At 56.2% G+C, this 22,318-nt stretch overlaps 1 protein-coding gene across 6 annotated transcripts in view; it reads right to left on the bottom strand.

Moving 5' to 3' along the window:
- DNAH7 (dynein axonemal heavy chain 7) overlaps positions 1 to 22,318 on the bottom strand; it is a 165,802-nt gene that overhangs the window by 100,353 nt on the left and 43,131 nt on the right. For all 6 annotated transcript variants that reach the window (XM_029069034.2, XM_029069035.2, XM_029069036.2 and 3 more), the window contains 7 exons: positions 20,390 to 20,588; positions 17,170 to 17,310; positions 15,473 to 15,685; positions 12,231 to 12,340; positions 9,251 to 9,419; positions 5,582 to 5,684; positions 1,576 to 1,703 (listed from right to left, as the gene is read on the bottom strand). In XM_029069034.2, coding sequence (XP_028924867.1) covers positions 1,576 to 1,703; positions 5,582 to 5,684; positions 9,251 to 9,419; positions 12,231 to 12,340; positions 15,473 to 15,685; positions 17,170 to 17,310; positions 20,390 to 20,588 — 1,063 coding nt within the window. The remainder of the gene's footprint in view (positions 1 to 1,575; positions 1,704 to 5,581; positions 5,685 to 9,250; positions 9,420 to 12,230; positions 12,341 to 15,472; positions 15,686 to 17,169; positions 17,311 to 20,389; positions 20,589 to 22,318) is intronic.

The raw sequence follows: 22,318 nt of genomic DNA, 5'->3' as shown, positions 1-22,318 counted from the left end.
CCTGCCCACAGTGAGCTTCCAGTCTAGAGGGGAGTGAAATTGGAATTGAAAGAGAATAATAATAATAATAATAATAATCATAATCATGTTGGTATTTGCTAAGCGCTTACTATGTGCAGAACACTGTTCTAAGCGCTGGGGGAGATACGGGGTGATCAGGTCGTCCCACGTGAGGCTCACAGTTAATCCCCGTTTTGCAGATGAGGGAACTGAGGCACCGAAAGTGAAGTGACTCGCCCACAGTCGCACAGCTGACAAGGGGCAGGGCCGGGATTCGAACCCATGACCTCTGACTCCCAAGCCCGGGCTCTTTCCACTGAGCCACGCTGCTTCTCTACGACTAAGACTGTGAACCCCACGTGGGACAACCTGATGACCTTGTATCCCCCCCAGCGCTCAGAACGGTGCTTGGCACATAGTAAGCGCTTAACAGACACCATTATTATTATTATTATTCATTCAATCGTATTTACTGATCACATTAATAATAACGATAGTATCGGTTAAGGCCTTACTAAGGCCTAGTGGCTAGCGACCGGGCCTGGGAGTCGGAGGGACCTGGGTTCTAATCCTAGCGCTGTCACGTGTCTGCTGTGGGACCTGGGGCAAGCCACTTCCCTTCTCTGTTCCCTCATCTGGAAAACGGGGACAAGGCTGGACTGGGAGCTCGTCGGGAGCGGGACGTTCGTTGTTCTATTGGCATTCATTCGGTGGTATTTATCGAGCGCTTTACTGCGTGCGCAGCACTGTACTGAGCGCTTGGGAGTACAGTTGGGCAACAGATAGAGACGATCCCTACCCGACGGCGGGCTCGCAGTCTGGAAGGGGGAGACAGACACCAAAAAAACCACCAAGTAGACGGGCATCGACAGCCTCAAATCGATGCTATCGTCCTCTCCCGATCGCTCAGTACAGCGCTCTGCACACAGTAAGCGCTCAAGCAGCTTGAGAAGCAGCGCGGCTCAGTGGAAAGAGCGTGGGCTCGGGAGTCAGAGGTCGTGGGTTCAAATCCCGGCTCCGGCACCTGTCAGCTGTGTGACTTGGGGCAAGTCCCTTCACTTCTCTGGGTCTCAGTGACCTCATCTGCAAAATGGGGATGAAGACCGGGAGCCCCACGGGGGACGACCCGACGACCCCGTATCTCCCCCAGCGCTTAGAACGGTGCTCGGCACCGAGTAGCGTGGCTCAGTGGAAAGAGCCCGGGCTTTGGAGTCAGAGGTCATGGGTTCGAATCCCGGCTCGGCCACTCGTCCGCTGTGTGACTTTGGGCGAGTCGCTTCACTTCTCGGTGCCTCAGTGACCTCATCCGGAAAAGGGGGATGAAGACCGGGAGCCCCACGTGGGACGCCCCGATTCCCCCGCGTCTCCCCCAGCGCTTAGAACGGTGCTCGGCACATAGTGAGCGCTTAACAGATACCAACATTATCATCAACAGATACCAACATTAATCAATACGATCGAATGACAGCGAGCCCCCTGCGGGACAGGGACTGTGTAACTTGCATCCTAGCGTTTAGAACAGTGCTCGGCACGCAGTGAGCGCGGAACAAGCCCCGTCGCGATCCAACGCCGTACCTTCAGGTTGTCCGGTAATTCCGATCGTCCGGCGTAGCCGGGATTCATGGTTATGAAGACGGCGCAGGTGGGATCCAGTCTCAGCTCCGTCCCTTCGAACACGAGGAGGTCGGATCCCGTGTTTATCCCTGCGACGATGGCGATGACGGTATTCGTTAAGCGCTTACTACGTGCCAAGCACTGCTCTAAGCGACGGAGACAAGGGGCCTTGTTAAGCCCCGGCCGAAACGTGGCCTTCACGGGCCTCTGGACCGTGAGTTCGTTGTGGGCGGGGAATGGGTCCGTTCTATCGTCGCGCCGTCCTCTCCGAGGCGCTCAGTACAGTGCTCAGCACACAGTAAGCGCTCAGTACGATCGACCGCCGGACTATAAGCTCCTCTTCTAGACCGGGAACTCGCTGTGGGCAGGGAATGGGTCCGTTCTATCGTCAAATTGTCCTCTCCTAGGCGCTCAGTACAGTGCTCAGCACACAGTAAGCGCTCAGTAAGTATGATCGACTGCCTTGACTATAAGCTCCTCTTCTAGACCGTGAACTCGTTGTGGGCAGGGAATGGGTCCGTTCTGTCGTCGCGCTGTCCTCTCCGAGGCGCTCAGTACAGTGCTCAGCACACAGTAAGCGCTCAGTACGATCGACCGCCTGACTATAAGCTCCTCTTCTAGATCGTGAACTCGCTGTGGGCAGGGAACGGGTCTATCATCATATTGTCCTCTCGTAGGCGCTCAGTACAGCGCTCAGCACACAGTAAGCGCTCAGTACGATCGACCGCCTGACTATAAGCTCCTCTTCTAGACCGGGAACCCGTGGTGGGCAGGGAATGGGTCCGTTCTGTCGTCGCACTGTCCTCTCCAAGGCGCTCAGTACAGTGCTCAGCACACAGTAAGCGCTCAGTAAGTATGGTCGACTGACTATAAGCTCCTCTTCTAGACCGTGAACTCGTTATGGGCAGGGAATGGGTCTGCTCTACTGTCTTCAGAAGCAGCGCGGTTCAGTGGAAAGCGGCCGGGCTGGGGAGTCAGAGGTGGTGGGTTCGAATCCCGGTTCCGCCCCTTGTCAGCTGGGTGACTGGGGGAAAGTCACTTCATTCATTCACTCATTCACTAGTATTTATTGAGCGCTTACTATGTGCAGAGCACAAAGTACTAAGCACTTCACTTCGCTGGGCCTCAGTTACCTCATCTATAAAACGGGGATGAAGACTGTGAGCTTCACGTGGGACAATCTGATTACCCTGTATCTACCCCGTATCTCCCCCAGCGCTTAGAACAGCGCTCTGCACGTAGTAAGCGCTTAACAGACACCAACACTGTTATTACGATTCTCCAGGCCTCAGTTCCCTCATCTATAAAATGGGGATGAAGACCGGGAGCCCCACCTGGGACGACCCGATAACCGCGTATCTCCCCCAGCGCTTAGAACAGTGCTTGGCACGTAGCAAGCGCTGAACAAAGCTCACAGAGTGCTTACAGAGAAGCAGCGTGGCTCGGTGGAAAGAGCCCGGGCCTGGGAGTCAGAGGTCACGGGTTCGAATCCCGGCTCCGCCACCTGTCGGCTATGGGACTGTGGGCGAGTCACTTCACTTCTCTGGGCCTCATCTGGAAAATGGGGATGAAGACCGGGAGCCTCACGTGGGACAGCCCGATGACCCTGGATCTCCCCCAGCGCTTAGAACGGTGCTCGGCACCTAGTGAGCGCTTAACGAATACCAACGTTATTAACAAAGACCATCGTTATTATCGCTATTATTACTTCCCCTACTCCTGGGTTGCCCTTTCTTCACCCCCACAACCTCCAGCCCCACGTCCATAACCGTCATTCATTTCTTTTTCTCCACGTCGCCGTCCCCCTCTAGACCGGAAGCTGGTTGCGGGCGGGGAGCGCGTGTCCTATCGTTGGACTGTACTTTCCCAGGCGCTCAGTCCAGCGCCCTGCACCGAGTAAGGGCTCGCTAAATACGACCGAATGACCGTCGCCCTCCTCCCCCCGAGCCCGTCAGGATCTCACCCTGACCGGAGGAGCTCGGATCTACCCCCCACCCCGGCGCTCAGCACGGCGCTGCGGCACATAGTGAGAGCTTGAGGAGTCGGAGGTTCATTCATTCATTCATTCATTCAATAGTATTTATTGAGCGCTTACTAGGTGCAGAGCACTGGACTAAGCGCTTGGGATGAACAAGTCGGCGACAGATAGAGACGGTCCCTGCCGTCTGACGGGCTTACGGTCTGATCGGGGGAGACGGACGGACGGGAACGATGGCGATAAACAGCGTCGAGGGGAAGAATGTCTCGTAAAAACCGATGGCGACTGAATAGAATCGAGGCGATGTACAATTCATTAACGAAATAAATAGGGTGACGAAAATATATACGGTCGAGCGGACGAGTACGTGCCGTGGGGATGGGAAGGGAGAGGTGGAGGAGCGGAGGAAAAGGGGAAAATGAGGCTTTTAGCCGCGGAGAGGTGAAGGGGGGATGGCGGAGGGAGTAGAGGGGGAAGAGGAGCTCGCTCTGGGAACGCCTCTCGGAGGAGGTGAGTTTTAAGTAGGGTTTCGAAGAGGGAAAGAGAATCAGTTTGGCGGAGGTGAGGAGGGAGGGCGTTCCGGGACCGCGGGAGGATGCGGCCCGGGAGTCGACGGCGGGATAGGCGAGACCGAGGGACGGTGAGGAGGCGGGCGGCGGAGGAGCGGAGCGTGCGGGGTGGGCGGTGGAAAGAGAGAAGGGAGGAGAGGTAGGAAGGGGCGAGGTGACAGAGAGCCTCGAAGCCCAGAGTGAGGAGTTTCTGTTTGGAGTGGAGGTCGACGGGCAACCACCGGAGTCGTTTAAGAAGGGGAGTGACAGGCCCAGATCGTCTCTGCGGGAAGATGAGTCGGGCGGCGGAGTGAAGAATAGACCGGAGCGGGGCGAGAGAGGAGGAAGGGAGGTCGGAGAGAAGGCCGACACGGTAGTCTAGCCGGGATATGACGAGAGCCCGTAACGGTAAGGTAGCCGTCCGGGTGGAGAGGAGAGGGCGGATCTCGGCGATATCGTAGAGGTGAGACCGGCGGGTCTCGGTGACGGATAGGATGCGCGGGGCGAACGAGAGGGACGAGTCGAGGACGACACCGAGATCGCGGGCCCGAGAGACAGGAAGGACGGTCGCGCCGTCCACGGCGATAGAGAAGTCCGGGAGAGGACCGGGTTCGGGAGGGAAGACGAGGAGCTCGGTCTCGCTCATGTCGAGTTTCAGGCGGCGGGCCGACGTCCGGGCGGAGACGTCCCGGAGGCGGGAGGAGACGCGAGCCCGAAGGGAGGGGGAGAGGACGGGGGCGGAGATGTAGATCCGCGTGTCGTCCGCGTAGAGATGGCAGTCGAAGCCGTGAGAGCGGATGAGTTCACCGAGGGAGCGAGTGTAGATGGAGAACGGAAGAGGGCCGAGAACCGACCCTCGAGGAACTCCGACGGTTAAAGGATGGGAGGGGGAGGAGGCGCCGGCGAAGGAGACCGAGAAGGACCGGCCGGAGAGGCGAGAGGAGAACCGGGAGAGGACGGAGTCCGTGAAGCCGAGGTGAGATGAGGTATGGAGGAGGAGGGGACGGTCGACGGTGTCAAAGGCAGCGGAGAGGTCGAGGAGGATCAGAATGGAGTAGGAGCCGTCGGATCTGGCAAGAAGGAGGTCACGGGTGACCTTAGAGAGAGCGGTCTCGGTAGAGCGGAGGGGACGGAAGCCGGATCGGAGGGGGTCTAGGAGAGAATGGAGTTAAGGAATTCTAGGCATCGATCGTAGACGACTCGTTCTAGGATTTTGGAAAGGAAGGGTAGTAGGGAGATAGGACGATAACTGGAGGGGGAAGTGGGGTCGAGAGCGGGTTTTTTTAGGATGGGGGAGACGTGGGCGTGTTTGAAGGCAGAGGGGAAGGAGCCCTTGGAGATTGAGTGGTTAAAGATAGAAGTTAAGGAAGGTAGGAGGGCAGGGGCGACGGTTTTAAGAAGGTGAGAGGGACCGACGCGGTCGACGACGGGTGTCGCTGACCTCTCTGGATGGTGAGGATCTGCTGAGCTACCACGGAGAGGACCTCCAGGTCGATGCGGTTGAATTCGTCGAAGCAGGCCCAGGCCCCGCAGGACAGCAAGCCCTGCGGACACATGACGGGGACCGCGTCCTTCGCGCCGACCCGGGACCCGGGACACGTACGGGTGGCGGAGCCTGACGTGTCGGTTCCCGCTGCTCGGCTTCCGATCGACCCTTCCCCTGACGTTCAGGCATCGGGTGGCCTTTACCGAGGGCTCGCTGTGGGCAGGACACTGTACTAAGCGGTCGGGAGGGAAGCAGCGGGGCTCGGTGGATCGTCTCTATCTGTTGCCCCGAACGCCCGGTACAGTGCTCCGCACGCAGTGAGCGCTCGATAAATACGACCGAATGAATGCCAATAGACCAACGAACGTCCCGCCCTCGACGAGCTCCCAGTCCAGCCTTGTCCCCGTTTTCCAGATGAGGGAACAGAGAAGGGAAGTGGCTTGCCCCAGCCTAAGCAGCGGGGCTCAGTGGAAAGAGCCCGGGCTTGGGAGTCAGAGGTCATGGGTTCGAATCCCGGCTCCGCCACCTGTCAGCTGGGTGACCGTGGGAGAGTCGCTTCACTTCTCTGGGCCTCGGTGACCTCATCTGGAAAATGGGGATGAAGACCGGGAGCCCCACGTGGGACAACCTGATGACCTTGTATCTCCCCCAGCGCTTAGAACAGTGCTTGGCACATAGTAAGCGTTGAACAAATGCCAGTATTATTATTACCATATAATAATAATTAATGATAACAGTGGTCGCATTTTTTAAGCGCTTACTATGTCCTCTCCTTACTATGGAGAAGCAGCATGGCTGAGTGGGTAGAGCCCAGGCCTGGGAGTCAGAAGGCCATGGGTTCTAATCCCGGCTCAGTCGCTTGTCTGCTGGGTGACTTGGGCAAGTCACTTCACTTCTCTGGGCCTCAGTGACCTCACCTGTAAAATGGGATTCAAGACAGGGAGCCCCATGTGGGACAGGGACCGTGTCCATCCCCATTTGCTGGGATCCACTCCAGCGCTTAGTACGGCGCCCGGCACATAGTAAGCGCTTAACAAATACCATCGTCATCATCGTCATTAGAGACCAACAAAGAGATGGAGGGAGAGAGAGAGAGACAGACAGAGACAGAGAGAGAAAGAGAAGAAACTGTGTGGCCTAGTGGAAAGAACACAAGCCTGGGAGTTAGAGGAGCTGGGGTCTACTCCTGAATTGGCCATATGTCTGCTGTGTGACCTCGGGCAAGTCACTTCACTTCTCTGGGCCTCAGTTCCCTCATCTGTAAAATGGGATGAAGACAGTGAGCCCCATTTGGGACCGGGAAGGTGTCCAACCTGATTAACTTGAACCTACCCTGCGGCTCAGAAGAGTGTCTGGCACATGGTAAGTGCAAACAAATACCATGAGAGAGAGAGAGGGAAGGAAAAAGGAGGGGGAGAAAGAGAGGGCGAAGAATGAGAGGGCCAGAGAAAAAAGAGAGAGGGAAAGATAGAGGAAAAGGAGCGAGGGGGAGAGAGAAAGGTAGAGGGGAAAGAGGGAAGGAGGGAGAAAAAGAGGGAGAAAGAGGGGGAAAGAGAAAGGGGGAAAGAGAGAGAGAGGGAGAAAGAGAGAAAGGAAGAAAGAGGCAGAAAAAGGGGGGGGAGAGGGAGAAAGAAAAGAAGAACGAGAGGAGGGAGAAAGGAGAGAGAAAAATAAGAAAGAGGAGAGAGAACGGGAGGGAAAGAGGGAGGGAAGGAGACAGAGGGGAAAAAGAGAGGGAGAAGAGAAGGAAGAGAGAGGGAAAGAGGGAGGGAGAAAGAGGGAAAGATAGAGGAAGAAAAAGAGGGAGAACAAAGAAAGGAAGAGAGAGAAGGAACGAAGGGGGAGGGAGAAAGAGGAAAAAGAGGGGAAGAGAGAAGAAGGGAGGGAGAAAAAGAGAGAAAAGAGAGGGAGAAGGGGGATGAGAAAAGGAGAAAGAGATAGAGAGAGACGGAAGGAGAGAGAAAGAAAAAGAGGAAAAGGAGAGCAAGAGCGAGAAAGGGAGAAAGAGGGAAGAAGGGAGAGGGAGAAAAGGGGGAAGAGAGAAGAACAGAGAGAGGGGGAGAGAAAGAGAGAGAGAGAGGGAGGGAGGGAGAAAGAGGGAGAAACAGAGACAGGAAAAGGGGAGAGAGAGAAAGGGAGAGGGAAGAGGGAGGGAGAGAGAGAGAAAGAGGGGGAAAGAGAGGGGTGAGAGAAGAGAGGGAGAGAGAGAGGAAGAAAGAGAAAGAGGGAGGAGAGAGAGAAAGGGAGAGAGAAAGGAAAGGGGGAGGAGAAAGAGAGCAGAAAAAAGAAAGGGAAAAAGAGAGAGGAGGAGAGAGAGTTCCCAAAAATGGATCTCCCTGATCTGTACACACAGTAAGCGCATAACAAAAACCATTACAGAAGGCAAGAAAGCGCTCAGTAAAGAAGCAAGTGCAAACAAATAGCATGAGAGAGAGAGAGAGGTGGAAGCAGAAAGAGGGGGAGAAAGAGAAGGTGAAGAGGGAGAGGGAGAGAGGGAACGAGAAAGGGAAAAAGGGCGAGGGAGAGGGGGGGCGAGAGGGAGAAAGAGCGAGGGAGGGAGGGAGAAAAAGAGAGGGAAAAGAGAGACAAGGAGAAATGGGGGAAGAGAAAGGGAGAACGAGAGAGAGGAAGAAAGAGAAAGGGGGAGAGAAAGGGAGAGGGAGAAAGAAAGAGGGAGGGAAGGAGAAAAAGAGAGGGAAAAAAGAGAGAGGGAGAAATAGGGGGAAGAGAAAGGGAGAACGAGAGAGAGGAAGAAAGAGAAGGGGGAGAGAGAGAGAGAAAGGGAGAGGGAGAAAGAGAGGAGGGAGAGAGGAGAGAGAAAAATAGGGGAAGAGAGAGAAAGGGAGAAAGAGGAAGGGAGGGAGAAAAAGAGAGAGGGAGAAAGAGGGGGTAGAGAAAGGGAGAGAGAAAGAGGGAGGAAGAGAGAGGAAGAGAACCAGAGAGGAAAAAGAGGGGGAGAGAGAAAGGGAGAGGGAGAGGGAGGGAGGGAGAAAAAGAGAGGGAGAAAGAGGGGGAAGAGAGAAGAACAGAGACAGAGGGACAAAGAGAGAGGGGGAGAGAAAAGAGAGAGAGAAAGAGAGAGGGGGGAGAGAAAGAAAGGGAGAGGGAGGGAGAAAGGGAGAAAGGAAAGGGGGAGGAGAAAGAGAGCGGGAAAAAGGAAGGGAAAAAGAGAGAGAGGAGGGAGGAGGAGGAGGAGAGAGAGAGATAGTTCCCCAAAATGGAGCTCCCTGATCTTGACGCACAGCAAATACCTAACCTAACCTAACCTGACCCATAGCAAATGCGCTAACCAAATACCCTTACAGCAGGCAACAAAGCGTGGCTCAGAGGACAGAGCCCGGCCCTGGGAACCAGAAGGACCTGGGTTCTAATCCCAGCTCATCACTTGTTTGCCGGGTGACCTTGGGCAAGTCGCCTGAACAGAAACGGGTGTCCCCGACCTCTCCGACGCGGGTCCACCCCGTCTCCCGTCGGCACCCCTACAAGCTCCGCTCCCCCCGGCCCCGGGCCCCGCCCGGCCGAGCCCGGAGAGGTGGGACGGCACCACGGGAGGGGGGCGCGAAGGACCGGCCGGTCCCCCCGAGGAGTCACTGCCCCCTTCGGGGAGTCGAGGGGCGGCCCGACCTTGAAGAACTTCCCCAGGGCGAGGTAGTCCAGCCCGTCGGAGCAGTTGAAGACGACGCACTGCTTGGCGACGGCCTTGGCCAGGTCTTTGGTGGTCTCGGTCTTCCCGGTGCCGGCGGGGCCTTCCGGGGCGCCTCCCAGGTGGAGGTGGAGCGCTCCGAACAACGTTCTGAAAGGGAACCCCCAAACGCGTCCACGGCACCTGAGATATTCCCCACCCTCGCCCCCAACCTCTCCGCCACGGGCGCGAAGCCAACTCCATCCAGCGCCGCTCCTTCTCCAGTTTCCCCCCCCCTAATGATAATGATGATGGTGCTATTTATTAAGCCCTTACGATGTGCAGAGCACTGTTCTAAGCGCTGATGATTGTCCCCCCCGGGGGGGGGGGACCTCCCGGTCTTCATCCCCCTTTTCCAGATGAGGTCACTGAGGCCCAGAGAAGTGAGGCGACTTGGCCGAGGTCACACAGGAGACAGGTGGCGGAGCTCTGGGCCGTAAGCTCGGCGTGGGCGGGGAATGTGTCTGCTTACTGCCGCCTCGTCCTCGCACCCTCACGGCGCTCAGTACAGCGCTCTGCGCACGGTAAGCGCCCGATAAGTATGAGTGAATGAATGAGCGCTGACCGGGTGCGGAGCGCCGGACGGGACGCTGGGGAGACTAAAATTAAATGAGTAGGCGAGATCCCTGCCTTCGAGAGCCTAGAGAAGTGGTGGCCAAACAATAACCCCCTAACCAATACGTGTATCATTATTATGATTCATTCCTTCGACAGTATTTACGGAGCGCTCACTATGTGCAGAGCACTGTACTAAGCGCTTGGAATTATTAAGAGTACGGGCTGATGAGCCTGTATCTACCCCAGAGTTTAGAACGGGGCTTGACACATAGTAAGTGCTTCACACATCCGACCATCCAATTACTTATTTATTAACTATTATTTATTTGTATTTATTGAACACTTACTGTGCGCAGAGCACTCGGGAAAGTACGATACGGCAAGAAGACGCCATTACGGCGGACGGGTAAGTGTTCGATAAAGAGGCAGCGTAGCTTAGTGGACAGAGCACCGCCCCGGGAGCCGGGAGGACCTGGGTTCTAATCCCCGTTCGGCACTTGTTGGCCGCGTGACCTAGGCCGAGTCACTTCACTTCTCTGGGCCTCGGTTCCCTCATCTGGAAAACGGGGATGAAGACCGGGAGCCTCACGTGGGACAGGGACCGCGTTCGGCCCGATTTGCCTGTATTCACCCCAGCGCTTAGTACAGTTCCTGGCATGTAGTAAGCACTTGACAAATACCAAATTATTATTATTATTATTATTAAAATAACTACTGATATTCACCCCATCTTCAGCCCCACAGCACATATGTCCCTATCTGTAACATTTCTCCGGAGAAGCAGTACGGCCTAGTGGATCGAGCCCGGGCCTGGGGGTCAGAAGGTCATGGGTTCTAATCCCGGCTCCGCCACCTGTCCGCTGTGTGACCTTGGCCGAGTCGCTTCACCTCTCCGGGCCTCAGTCCCCTCACCTGTAAACTGGGGATTAAAACGGGGAGCCCCACGTGGGACGGGGACGGTGTCCAACCGGGTTTGCTCGTATCCACCCCAACGCTTAGTACAGTGCCTGGCACAGAGTAAATGCTTAACAAATTACCAAACTGTTATTATCACACTAATCATTTATATCCCTCTCACCCTCAGCCCCTCAGCACTCATGTCCCTAAGCGTAACTTATTTATTTCTATTAATGTCTGTCTCCCCCTCTAGACTGTAAGTTCGCTGGGGGCAGTGACCCCTATCTACCAATTCTGTTCCATTAACAATAATAATAATAATGATGATAATCATGGAATTGGTTAAGCGCTTACTATGTTCCGGGCACTGTACTAACATTGGGGTGAGCACGGTGCTTGGCACAGAATAATAATAATAATAATAATGATGCCGGTATTTGTTAAGCGCTTACTATGGGCCAAGCACTGTTCTAAGCGCTGAGGGGGATGCAAGGTCATCAGATTGCCATTTGACAGATGTGGAAACTGAGGCCCAGAGAAGGGAAGTGACTTCCCCAAGGTCACGCAGCAGACGAGTGGAGAAGCCAGGATTAGGACCCATGACCTTTTGACTCCCAGGCCTGCGCTCCATCCTCTTCATTCAGTTGTATTTACTGAGCGCTCCTCACTCTGTGCAGAGCGCTGTACTAAGCGTTTGGAAAGTACCGTTGGGCAACAGATAGAGGCACTCCCTACCCAACGACGGGCTCGCGGTCTAGAAGGGCGGGGAGACCGACAACAAAACAAAAGAAGTAGACGGGCATCGATAGCATCAATATAAATAAATAGAATCATAGATATATACACCCATCATCGACAAAATAAAGAGAATAATAAATACGTGCATATCTCCGCTAGGCTTAAGCGGCTTCCGCTGTACTCTCTCAAGCGTTTAGTCCAGCGCTCTGCACAGAGTGAGTGCTCGGTAAATACCGTCGATCCAAGCAGCGGGGCTCAGCGGAAGGTGCCCGGGCTTGGGAATCCGAGGTCATGGGTTCGACTCCCGGCTCCGCCGCTCGGCAGCTGCGTGACCGTGGGCGAGTCGCTTCCCTTCTCTGGGCCTCAGTTCCCTCATCTGTCAAATGGGGATGAAGACCGGGAGCCTCACGCGGGGCGACCCGATGACCCTGGATCTCCCCCGGCGCTCAGAACGGTGCTCGGCACATAGGAAGCGCTTAACCGACACCAACACTGTTACTTTCCAAGCGCTTAGTACGGTGCTCTGCCCAGACCAAGGGCTCAGCAAATACGACCGAATGGAGGGACGAATCTCCGCGTCGACCGATTCCGGCCGCGACGGGGCGAGTCCTTCATTTCCAGGCCGACCTGTCCCCCGGGTCAGGGGTCAAGGGGGGCCTCCCCCCGGGTCAAGGGTCAAGGGGGTGCCTCTCCCCCTCCCCGCCCCCCAGGTCAAAGGTCAAGGCGTACCTGTAACATCGGTCCGTTAGAGGGGTGATGACCAGGCGGGGGGTGTTCCCCAGGTACTCGTAGCCGTAGCGGAGGCCGGCGTTGATCATCTTGGTCTGGAGGTTACCTGCCTGGAGCCCCCCAAAAATCCAGAGTGAACCGGGACCCGGGGCGCGCGGGGCCGGGGAGGAAATCACCTCCGTTCATTCGTTCCAGTCCTTACGGAGCGCTCGCTCTGGGCAGAGCACTGGACGCCTCCCCCGCCCACAGCGGGCTCACCCGGGGAGGCGCAGACATTCATGGAAGCGAATAAAGAAAGAAATGACAGATCCGCACCCATCTATCCGTCTGCGCGGCGGGGAAGGGAGGGAGGGCGGACGAAGGGGCGAGTCTGAGCGGCGCAGGACGGAGGAGAGGAGGGTGCAGTCGGGGAAGGCTTCCCGGAGGAGGCGGGGAGGCTCCGAAGACCGGGAGAGGCGGCGGCCGCCGTGGGAACCGAGGAGGGAGGGCGGGCCGGGCCCGAGGCGGCGAGAGAGACGAGATGGAGGCCCAGGGAGGTCGGCGGTAAAGGAGCCGGGTGTGCGGGCCGGGTTAATAATACTAATAACAATTCATAAGGATGGTGTCGGTTAGGCGCTTACTATGTGCCAGGCACTGTTCTAAGCGCTGGGGCAGATACAAGGCCATCAGATTGCCCCACCTGGGGCTCACGGCCTCCATCCCCCTTCTCCGGCCGAGGTCACTGAGGCCCAGAGGAGCGAAGCGACCCGGCCAGGGTCGCGCGGCAGACAGGGAGGAGCCGGGATTAGAACCCACGACCTCGGACTCCCCAGAAGGAGAGTAGCAAGGTGAGGTAGGAGGGGGCAAGGGGTGGGGGGGGTTAAGCGTCGACGGTGAGGAGTTTCCGTCTGAGGCGGAGGTGGGCGGGCGACCGGTGGAGGAGCGGGGCGACGCGGGTCTCAACGTTTTTGAAGGAAAACCATCGGGAGACGGAAGATAATAATAACGACAATGATGATAATGTTGGTATTTGTTAAGCGCTCACTATGGGCAGAGCACCGTTCTAAGCGCTGGGGGAGATCCGGGGTCATCAGGTTGTCCCCCGTGAGGCTCCCGGTCTTCATCCCCCTTTTCCGGCCGAGGTCACTGAGGCCCAGAGGAGTGAAGCGACCCGTCCAGGGTCACGCAGCGGACAGGGAGGAGCCGGGATTAGAACCCATGACCCCCGACTCCGAAGCCCTGAAGCCACGCTGCTTCCCGTGGACGGGAAGACGGACGGGAGCGGGGACAGACGGGAGGCAGGGAGGTCGGCGAGGAGGCCGATACGGTCGGCGAGGCGGGAGAGGAGAAGTGCTCGCCGACCTGAGGGACGGGTCTGCCCGCTCCGTTATCTTTTCCCATCAACCTGCGTCTCCTCCGGAAACCCCTTATTCATTCATTCGATAGTATTCATCGAATACTGGGTGACTGTGGGCAAGTCACGTAACCTCTCTGGGCCTCAGTTGCCTCATCTGTCCAATGGGGATGAAGACTGTGAGCCTCACGTGGGACAACTTGATGATCCTGTGTCTACCCCAGCGCCTAGAACGGTGCTCTGCGCAGAGTAAGCGCTTAACCGATACCAACATTATTATTATCACAGCGCTCCGCACCCAGTAAGCGCTCGATAGAGGCCGGGCCTGGGAGTTGGCAGGGTCTGGGTTCTAATCCTGGCTCAGCCACTTCCATGCAAGTCACGGCGCTTCTCCCGGCCTCGGTTTCCTCATTCGATCCGTCAATCGCACCGATCGAGCGCTGATCGGGTGCGGAGCAGAGGAGAGCGTGCGGTGGCCACCCGACAGACACAGTCCCCGCCCCCAAAAAGCTTCGGGCTGGCGGGGATGGAGACGGCGAGCCCCTGGCGGGACAAGGGCCGTGTCCAACCCAATTGGCTTGTCTGTATCCCAGCGTTCGGTACAGTGTCTGGCACGCGGTGAGCGCTCGTCGGATACCCCAAAAGAGCGATACAGTAGAGCCGAGAAGCAGCGTGGCCCAGTGGAAAGGGCCGGGGAATCAGGGGACCTGAATTCCAGCGCTTAGAACAGGGCTGGGCTAAGCGCTGGACAGATACCATAATTATTATTATCATCATCATTATTAAATCTGGCTCGGCCGGTTGTCTGCCGTGTGACCTTGTGATAATAATAACGATAATAATGTTGGTGTCCGTTAAGCGCTTACTCTGTGCAGAGCACTGTTCTAAGCGCCGGGGGAGATACGGGGTCATCGGGTTGGCCCGCGGGAGGCTCACGGGAGGCTGCTTGTACAAGTCACTTCTCCGGGCCTCAGTTCCCTCATCTGTCAAACGGGGATGAAGCCCGTGAGCCCCGCGTGGGACGACCCGATGACCTTGTATCTCCCCCAGCGCTTAGTACAGCGCCTGGCGCATAATAAGCGCTCCACAAATACCGCAGTCATCATAATTACCATTACTTCTCCGGGCCTCGGCTCCCCCATCCGTAAAACGATTAATAGTAATAATAATAATGATTACGGTATTCGTTAAGCGCTTACTATGTGCCGAGCGCTGTTCTAAGCGCTGGGGGAGACACAGGGGCACGTGAGGCTCCCAGTCTTCATCCCCATTGTACAGATGAGGTAACTGAGGCACAGAGAAGTGAAGCGACTCGCCCAAAGTCACACGGCTGACAAGTGGCAGAGCCGGGATTCGAACCCATGTCCTCTGACTCCTAAGCCCGGGCTCTTTCCACTGAGCCACGCTGCTCGTCACCGGGCAGGGACGGTCTCTATCCGTTGCCGAGTTGCCCATTCCAAGCGCTTAGTCCAGTGCTCTGCACATAGGAAGCGCTCCATAAATACGACTGAATTGAATTAAAACGGGGATGAAGACCGTGAGCCCCGCTCGGGGCGGGGGCCGTGTCCGACCGGATGACCCTGCGTCTCCCCCGGCGCTTAGAACAGTCCTCGGCACGTAGTAAGCGCTCGACCGTCCTCCGCCGCTTAGCACAGCGCTCCGCACGCGGTAAGGGCTTCCTAAATAATCCCGGCTCCGCCACCCGTCAGCTGTGGGACTGTGGGCAGGTCACTTTACTTCTCTGTGCCTCGGTTCCCTCATCTCTAAAATGAGGACGCACCCGATGACCCCGTCTCTCCCCCAGCGCTTAGAACAGTGCTCCGCACATAGTAAGCGCTTAACCAATACCGACGCTATCATAAATACGGCCGAACCGACGAAGGAACAGAAGCCGCGGAAAAAGACCCACCTCCCAGTAGTATCTCAGCTGACTTAGCCATTCGAAGTCCGACTCGTCGCCGACTCGCTTGTTGACCAGAGCGGCCAAGACGTCGCGCGCGTGGACGTCCAGTACGACCAGGGCCCCGAGCGTGACGCGGTTCTGCTTGGAGAGTCGGCCCCGCACCAGGGCGACGATGTCGTCGATCTGCCGGTTATTCTGCCGCAGATAATCCTCCAGGGCCTGGGACGCGGGGACGGAGCCATCCGTTCGGTGGGTCGCATTTACCCCTGTGCTAAGCGCTTGGGGGAGGGCGCTACAACAGCAAACGGTCCGACGCGGCGATGGACGGAAACGGGATGGAGGGCGGCGCGGGGTAGCGGGTCGAGCGTGACTGGGTTGTCGTGTTTCTGTCCCTCCGTCTCCCCCGATTAGACCGCGAGCCCGTCGTCGGGCAGGGAGGGTCCCTATCTCTTGCCGAACTGTCCGTTCCCAGCGCTCGGCACCGCGCTCCGCTGGGCCGTCACGGCTGACGAGCGGCCGGGCCGGGATTTGAACCCATGACCTCTGACTCCCAAGCCCGGGCTCTTCATAAAGGCAGAAGAAGCTCCAGGCGGGAGGGAGAGGGTGTGAGTGAGCGGTCAGCGGTGACCGAATCCGTTTATCGTCGGGTCGTCCTAGAGGAGCAGCGGGGCTCAGAGGCCGGGCTTGGGCGTCGGAGGTCGTGGGTTCGAACCCCGGCTCTGCCACTCGTCAGCTGGGCGACGGTGGGCGAGTCACTTCACTTCTCTGGTCCTCAGCGACCTCCTCTGTCAAATGGGGATGAAGACCGGGAGCCCCACGGGGGACAACCTGATCACCTTGTCTCCCCCAGCGCTTAGAACAGTGCTTTGCACATAGGAAGCGCTTAACAAATACCGCCATTTATTTTATTTGTTTATTTTAATCCCGGCTCCGCCACCTGTCGGCTGGGTGACTTTGGCCAAGTCACTTCCCTTCTCCGGGCCTCAGATACCTCATCCGGAAAACGGGGATGAAGCCCGGGAGCCTCACGGGGGGACGACCCGATGACCCGGTATCTCCCCCCCGCGTTCAGAACAGTGCTCGGCCCATAGTAAGCGCTTAACAGATCCCAACATCATCACTGCTTCCGGCAGGCCGTCGAAGAGTAGATGGTGGAAGATTTTCATTCATTCGTCCATTCCCTCCGCGGCATGTATCGAGCGCTCACTGCGCGCAGAGGACTGTACCAAGCGCTTGGAAAGGACAGTCGGGCACCGGGGAGAGCCGGTCCCCGCCCGACGACGGGCTGGCGGCCCGGAGGATTTTCGGAAACGTTTTCGGACCGGAGGGCCGGTCTCAACTGTACAGATTTTCATCACCCTATTTATTTTGTCTCAACTGCGTATATTTTCGTCACCCTATTTATTTGTTAATGAAACGTACGTCGCCTCGATTCTATTCGGTCGCCACCGGTCTTACGAGACGTCCCTCCCCTCGACTCCATCTATCGCCATCGTTCTCCGTCCGCCCGTCTCCCCCGATCGGACCGCGCGTCCGTCAGAGGGCGGGGCCCGTCTCTATCTGTGGCCGACCCGCTCGTTCCAAGCGCTCGGTCCGGTGCTCTGCACGTAGTGAGCGCTCGATAGATACTACTGAATGAACGAATGAAAAGGTTAGACCGTTGAACGTGGCGCGTTTGCCCCTTCGGGCTCGGGGAGGCCTACCTTCTGCCCTTTCCGAATGGCCGTCTGGACTTCCGAGGTCCAGAAAGCCTGGGACACGCAGAGAACCGTCTGTCCGGGCCATGCTCTCACCCAGCGGATGCGCTCGTGCCGGGGATAGGCCTCGATGGCATCTCCGATCACCTGGTTGGAAAAAGGACGAGGAGGAGGCAGCGTGGCCTGGCGGGCGCAACCCGGGGCCCGCGACTCCCCAGAAACCTGGCCTCTGATCCCGGCCGCCGGTCGGCCCCGGGCGAAAGCGGACGCGGCGCTTCCCTTTCGCTGGGCCTCGGTTGCCTCGCCTGTAAAATGGGGATTAAGACTGTGAGCCTCACGTGGCTGTATCTAGCCTGTATCTCCCCCGGCGCTTAGAACGGTGCTCGGCGCGTCGTAAGCGCTTAACAGATACCAACTTTATTAGTATTATTAAAATGAAGCTTGGGAAGCAGCGCGGCTCAGTGGGAAGAGCCCGGGCTTCGGAGTCAGAGGTCACGGGTTCGACTCCCGGCTCCGCCGCTCGGCAGCTGGGTGACTGTGGGCGAGTCACTTCACTTCTCTGGGCCTCAGTGACCTCATCTGGAAAATGGGGATTAAAACTGGGAGCCCCACGGGGGACGACCTGATATCCTTGTATCCCCGCCCCCAGTGCTTAGAACAGTGTTCTGCGCATAGTAAGCGCTTAACAAATACCACCGGTATTATGATTATTATTACTTCACTTCTCTGGGCCTCAGTGACCTCATCTGGAAAAGGGGGATTAACTGTGAGCCTCCCGTGGGACGACCCGATCACCCTGTATCTCCCCCAGCGCTTAGAACGGTGCTCTGCACATAGTAAGCGCTTAGCAAATACCAACATCAAAATGGGGGTGGAGACTGAGAGCCCCCCGGGGGACAGGGACTGGTCCCGACCCGATTGGCTCGGATCCACCCCGGCGCTTAGTACATTTTATTTTATTATTTTATTTTATTAATGAGGTGTCCATCCCCTCGATTCTATTTATCGTGATGATGTTATGAGAAGCAGCGTGGCTCAGTGGAAAGAGCACGGGCTTTGGAGTCAGAGGTCATGAGTTCGAATCCCAGCTCCGCCACTCGTCGGCTGGGTGACCGTGGGCGAGTCGCTTCACTTCTCGGTGCCTCAGTGACCTCATCTGTAAAATGGGGATGAAGACCGGGAGCCCCACGTGGGACGACCCGATTCCCCTGTGTCTCCCCCGGCGCTTAGAACGGTGCTCGGCACATAGTGAGCGCTTAACAGATACCAACATTATTATTATTATTGTTTTTGTCCGTCCGTCTCCCCCCCATTAGACCGAGAGCCCGGCACTGGGCAGGGATGGTCTCTCTCTGTTGCCCAATTGTCCGTTCCAAGCGCTTAGTACAGTGCTCTGCTCATAGCACTCAACAAATACTATTGAATGAAGGAATCCAGGGCCTGGCACATAATCATAATGTTGGTATCTGTTAAGTGCTTACTATGGGCCGAGCACCGTTCTAAGCGCTGGGGGAGACACAGGGGAATCAGGTCGTCCCACGTGGGGCTCCCGGTCTTCATCCCCATTTTACAGACGAGGTCACTGAGGCACCGAGAAGTGAAGTGACTCGCCCAAAGTCACACAGCCGACAAGTGGCCGAGCGCTTAAAGAGCGCTTAACAAATATCACAGTTATCATTATTATGTACGCACTACCCGATTTGCTTGTATCCACTCCAGCGCTCAGTACAGTGTCTGACACATAGTAAGCGCTTAGCAGAGATCACAATCATCATCATGATGATTATTATGATTACGGGCGGGGACGGAATATCGCTTCAGGGTAAAATGGTGCCGTTTGTGGTGTTATTTTATGGCTGGAATAATATTTATTCATTCATTCAATCATATTTATTGAGCGCTTACTCTGTGCAGAGCACTGTACTAAGCGCTTGGAATGGACAATTCGGCAACAGAGACCATCCCTGCCCATCGACGGGCTCACGGTCAAACTGGGGGAGACGGACGGACAAAAACAAGACGACTTAATCGCGATAAATAGAATCAAGGGGATGGACACCTCAAAATAATGACGATGGCATCTGTTAAGCGCTTACTATGTGCCAAGCACTAGTCTAAGCGCTGGGATAGATCCCACATGGGGCTCGCACTCTTAACCCACGGTTTAGAGAAGAGGGGACTGAGGCCCAGACAAGTGACTCGCCCCAGGTCACCCAGCAGACAAGCGGCGGAGCCGGGATTAGAACCCGTGGCTTAGCGGAAAGAGCACGGGTTGGGAGTCGGAGGTCGTGGGTTCTAATCCCGCCACTTGTCAGCCAGGTGACTTTGGGCGAGTCACTTAACAATAATAATAATGTTGGTATCTGTTAAGCGCTTACTATGTGCAGAGCACTGGTCCGAGCGCTGGGGCAGATACGGGGTCATCGGGTTGTCCCACGTGAGGCTGACAGACGATCCCCATTTTCCAGATGAGGGAACTGAGGCCCAGAGAAGTGAAGCGACTCACCCACGGTCACCCAGCTGACGAGTGGCAGAGCCGGGAGTCGAACCCGTGACCTCTGATTAAGAAGCCCACGCTCTGTTCACTGAGCCACGCTTCACTTCTCTGGGCCTCAGTCACCTCATCTGTAAACTGGGATTTAGACTTCGAGCCCCACGGGGGTCAACCCCGTGACCTTGCATCTCCCCCAGCGCTTAGCAAAGTGCTTGGCACATAGTAAGCGCGTAACAAATGCCATCATCATCATCTTTATTATTATTATTATTATTACTATTAATAAGCCAGGTCCTTCGGACTCCCAGCTCCTGTCTCCACCCACTGGACCACGATGGAAGCGGGCGGGGCTCCCTCCAATCCGCCCAACTGCTTTTCACGACTTTGGAAAGCAGCCATCCGGCCGCGGCACTTGGCAGAGAGTTGGCGCGGGGGCCGGCGGGGTGGGACGAGGGCCCCGGGGCAGCGATCCGGCTCAGTGGAAAGAGCCTGGCCTTCGGAGTCAGAGGTCACGGGTTCGACTCCCGGCTCTGCCACCTGGCCGCTGGGTGACTGTGGGCGAGTCGCTTCACTTCTCTGGGCCTCAGTGACCTCAACTGGAAAATGGGGATTAACCGTGAGCCTCCCGTGGGACGACCCGATGACCCCGTGTCTCCCCCAGCGCTTAGAACGGCGCTCGGCACATAGTCGGCGCTTAACAAATACCAACATTATCACTATTATTATTATTACCTTGTGGATGGACGTGAGCATGGCTCTCTCCAGCTCAACCAACCACTTCTCCACCTGGCCCCGGGCCCGGGCCGTCGATATCGTCTCTATCAGCTCCACCACTTCTCCCTCGCTGCTCTTTATGTGGGTGATGTCCAGGGTCTCGGTGAATTCCACTTTGGCGATCCCCTCGAAACACTTCTTCAGATGAGGCTGAACCCTGCAAGAGGGGCAAGAGGGAGACGGAGTCACCTCCTCCCAGAAGCCTTCCCGGACCGCGCCCTCCTCTCCTCTTCTCCCGCTCCCTTCCGCGTCGTCCCGACCCGCTCCCGTCCTTCATCCCCCTTCCCGGCCCCGCGCCGCTCATTTATTTCTTTCGATTCGTGCCCGTCTCCCCCTCCACACTGTCAGCTCGCCGTGGGCAGGGACCGTGTCTCTCCCAAGCGCTTAGTACAGAGCCCCGGCACAGGGAAAGCGAAGGAATAAATGTCATCTGAAGAGACGCCCTCCGCGTCTGAAGGTTCTCTGAGGGATCCAGGTTTCGATACAGAGCCATTCTTTGGAATAGATATAGAGGCCTCCTAAAAATCCCGCTTCAACCAGTCGGTTAATGGATAGTCTTTTATTCATTCATTCGGTCGAATTCATTGAGCACTTACTGTGTGCAGAACTCTGTACTAAGCGCTTAGGAGAGGACGACACAACAATAAGGTGCAGAGCGCTGTACTAAGTACTTTAGAGAGGACAGCGGAGTAAGAAGACCCGATGCTTGCTTTCTCGGATCAAATTTCAACACCCCAACTCTCTATAGTTGGGGGTTTGGGGTTCTTTTTTTTAATGGTATTTATTAAGCACTTACTATGGGCAGAATAATAATAATAATAATAATAATAATAATAATAATAATAATGTTGGCATTTGGTAAGCGCTTACTCTGTGCAGAGCACCGTTCTAAGCGCCGGGGGAGATACGGGGTCATCAGCTCGTCCCACGTGGGGCTCCCAGTCTTCATCCCCATTTGACAGAGGAGGTCACTGAGGCCCAGAGAAGTGAAGTGATTTGCCCACAGTCACCCAGCTGACAAGTGGCAGATCCGGGATTCGAACCCATGACCTCTGACTCCCAAGCCCGGCCTCTTTCTACTGAGCCACGCTGCTTCAACACTGTACTAAGCACTGTAAAGTACCGAGTGCTTTAGAGAGGACAATAGAATAAGAGGACCCGATCCTTGCTCTCTCGGATCAAATTTCAACACCCCAACTCTATATGGTTGGGGTTTTTGGGTTCATTTCTTAAAAAATGGTATTTGTTAAGCATTTACTATGTGCAGAACACTGTACTGAGCACCTGGGAGAGGACGACACAACAATAAGGTGCAGAGCGCTGTACTAAGTACTTTAGAGAGGACAGTAGAGTAAGAAGACCCGATCCTTGCTCTCTCGGATCAAATGTCAACACCCCAACTCTAGCAAGTTGGGGGGTTTTGGTTCATTTTTTTTTAAATGGTATTTGTTAAGCACTTACTATGTGCAGAACACTGTACTGAGCACTCAGGAGAGGACGATACAACAGTAAAGTGCAGAGCGCTGTATTAAGTACTTTAGAGAGGACAGTAGAGTAAGAAGACCCGATTCTTGCTTTCTTGGATAATAATAATAGTAATGGTGGTGTTTGTTAAGCGCTTACTATGTGCAGAGCACCGTTCTAAGCGCTGGGGGAGATACGGGGTCATCAGGTGGTCCCACGTGGGGCTCACGGTCTTCATCCCCATTCGACAGATGAGGGAACTGAGGCCCAGAGAAGTGAAGTGACTCGCCCACAGTTATCCAGCTGCCAAGTGGCAGGGCCGGGATTCGAACTCATGACCTCTGACTCCCAAGCCCAGGCTCTTTCCTCTGAGCCACGCTGCTTCTCGGATCACATTTCCACACCCCCACCTCTACACAGTTG

Source organism: Ornithorhynchus anatinus, chromosome 7 (genome assembly GCF_004115215.2).
Source record: "Ornithorhynchus anatinus isolate Pmale09 chromosome 7, mOrnAna1.pri.v4, whole genome shotgun sequence".
NCBI lineage: Eukaryota > Metazoa > Chordata > Mammalia > Monotremata > Ornithorhynchidae > Ornithorhynchus > Ornithorhynchus anatinus.
Note: the sequence above shows the minus strand (reverse complement) of the source record. Positions and strands in the feature narration are given on the sequence as shown.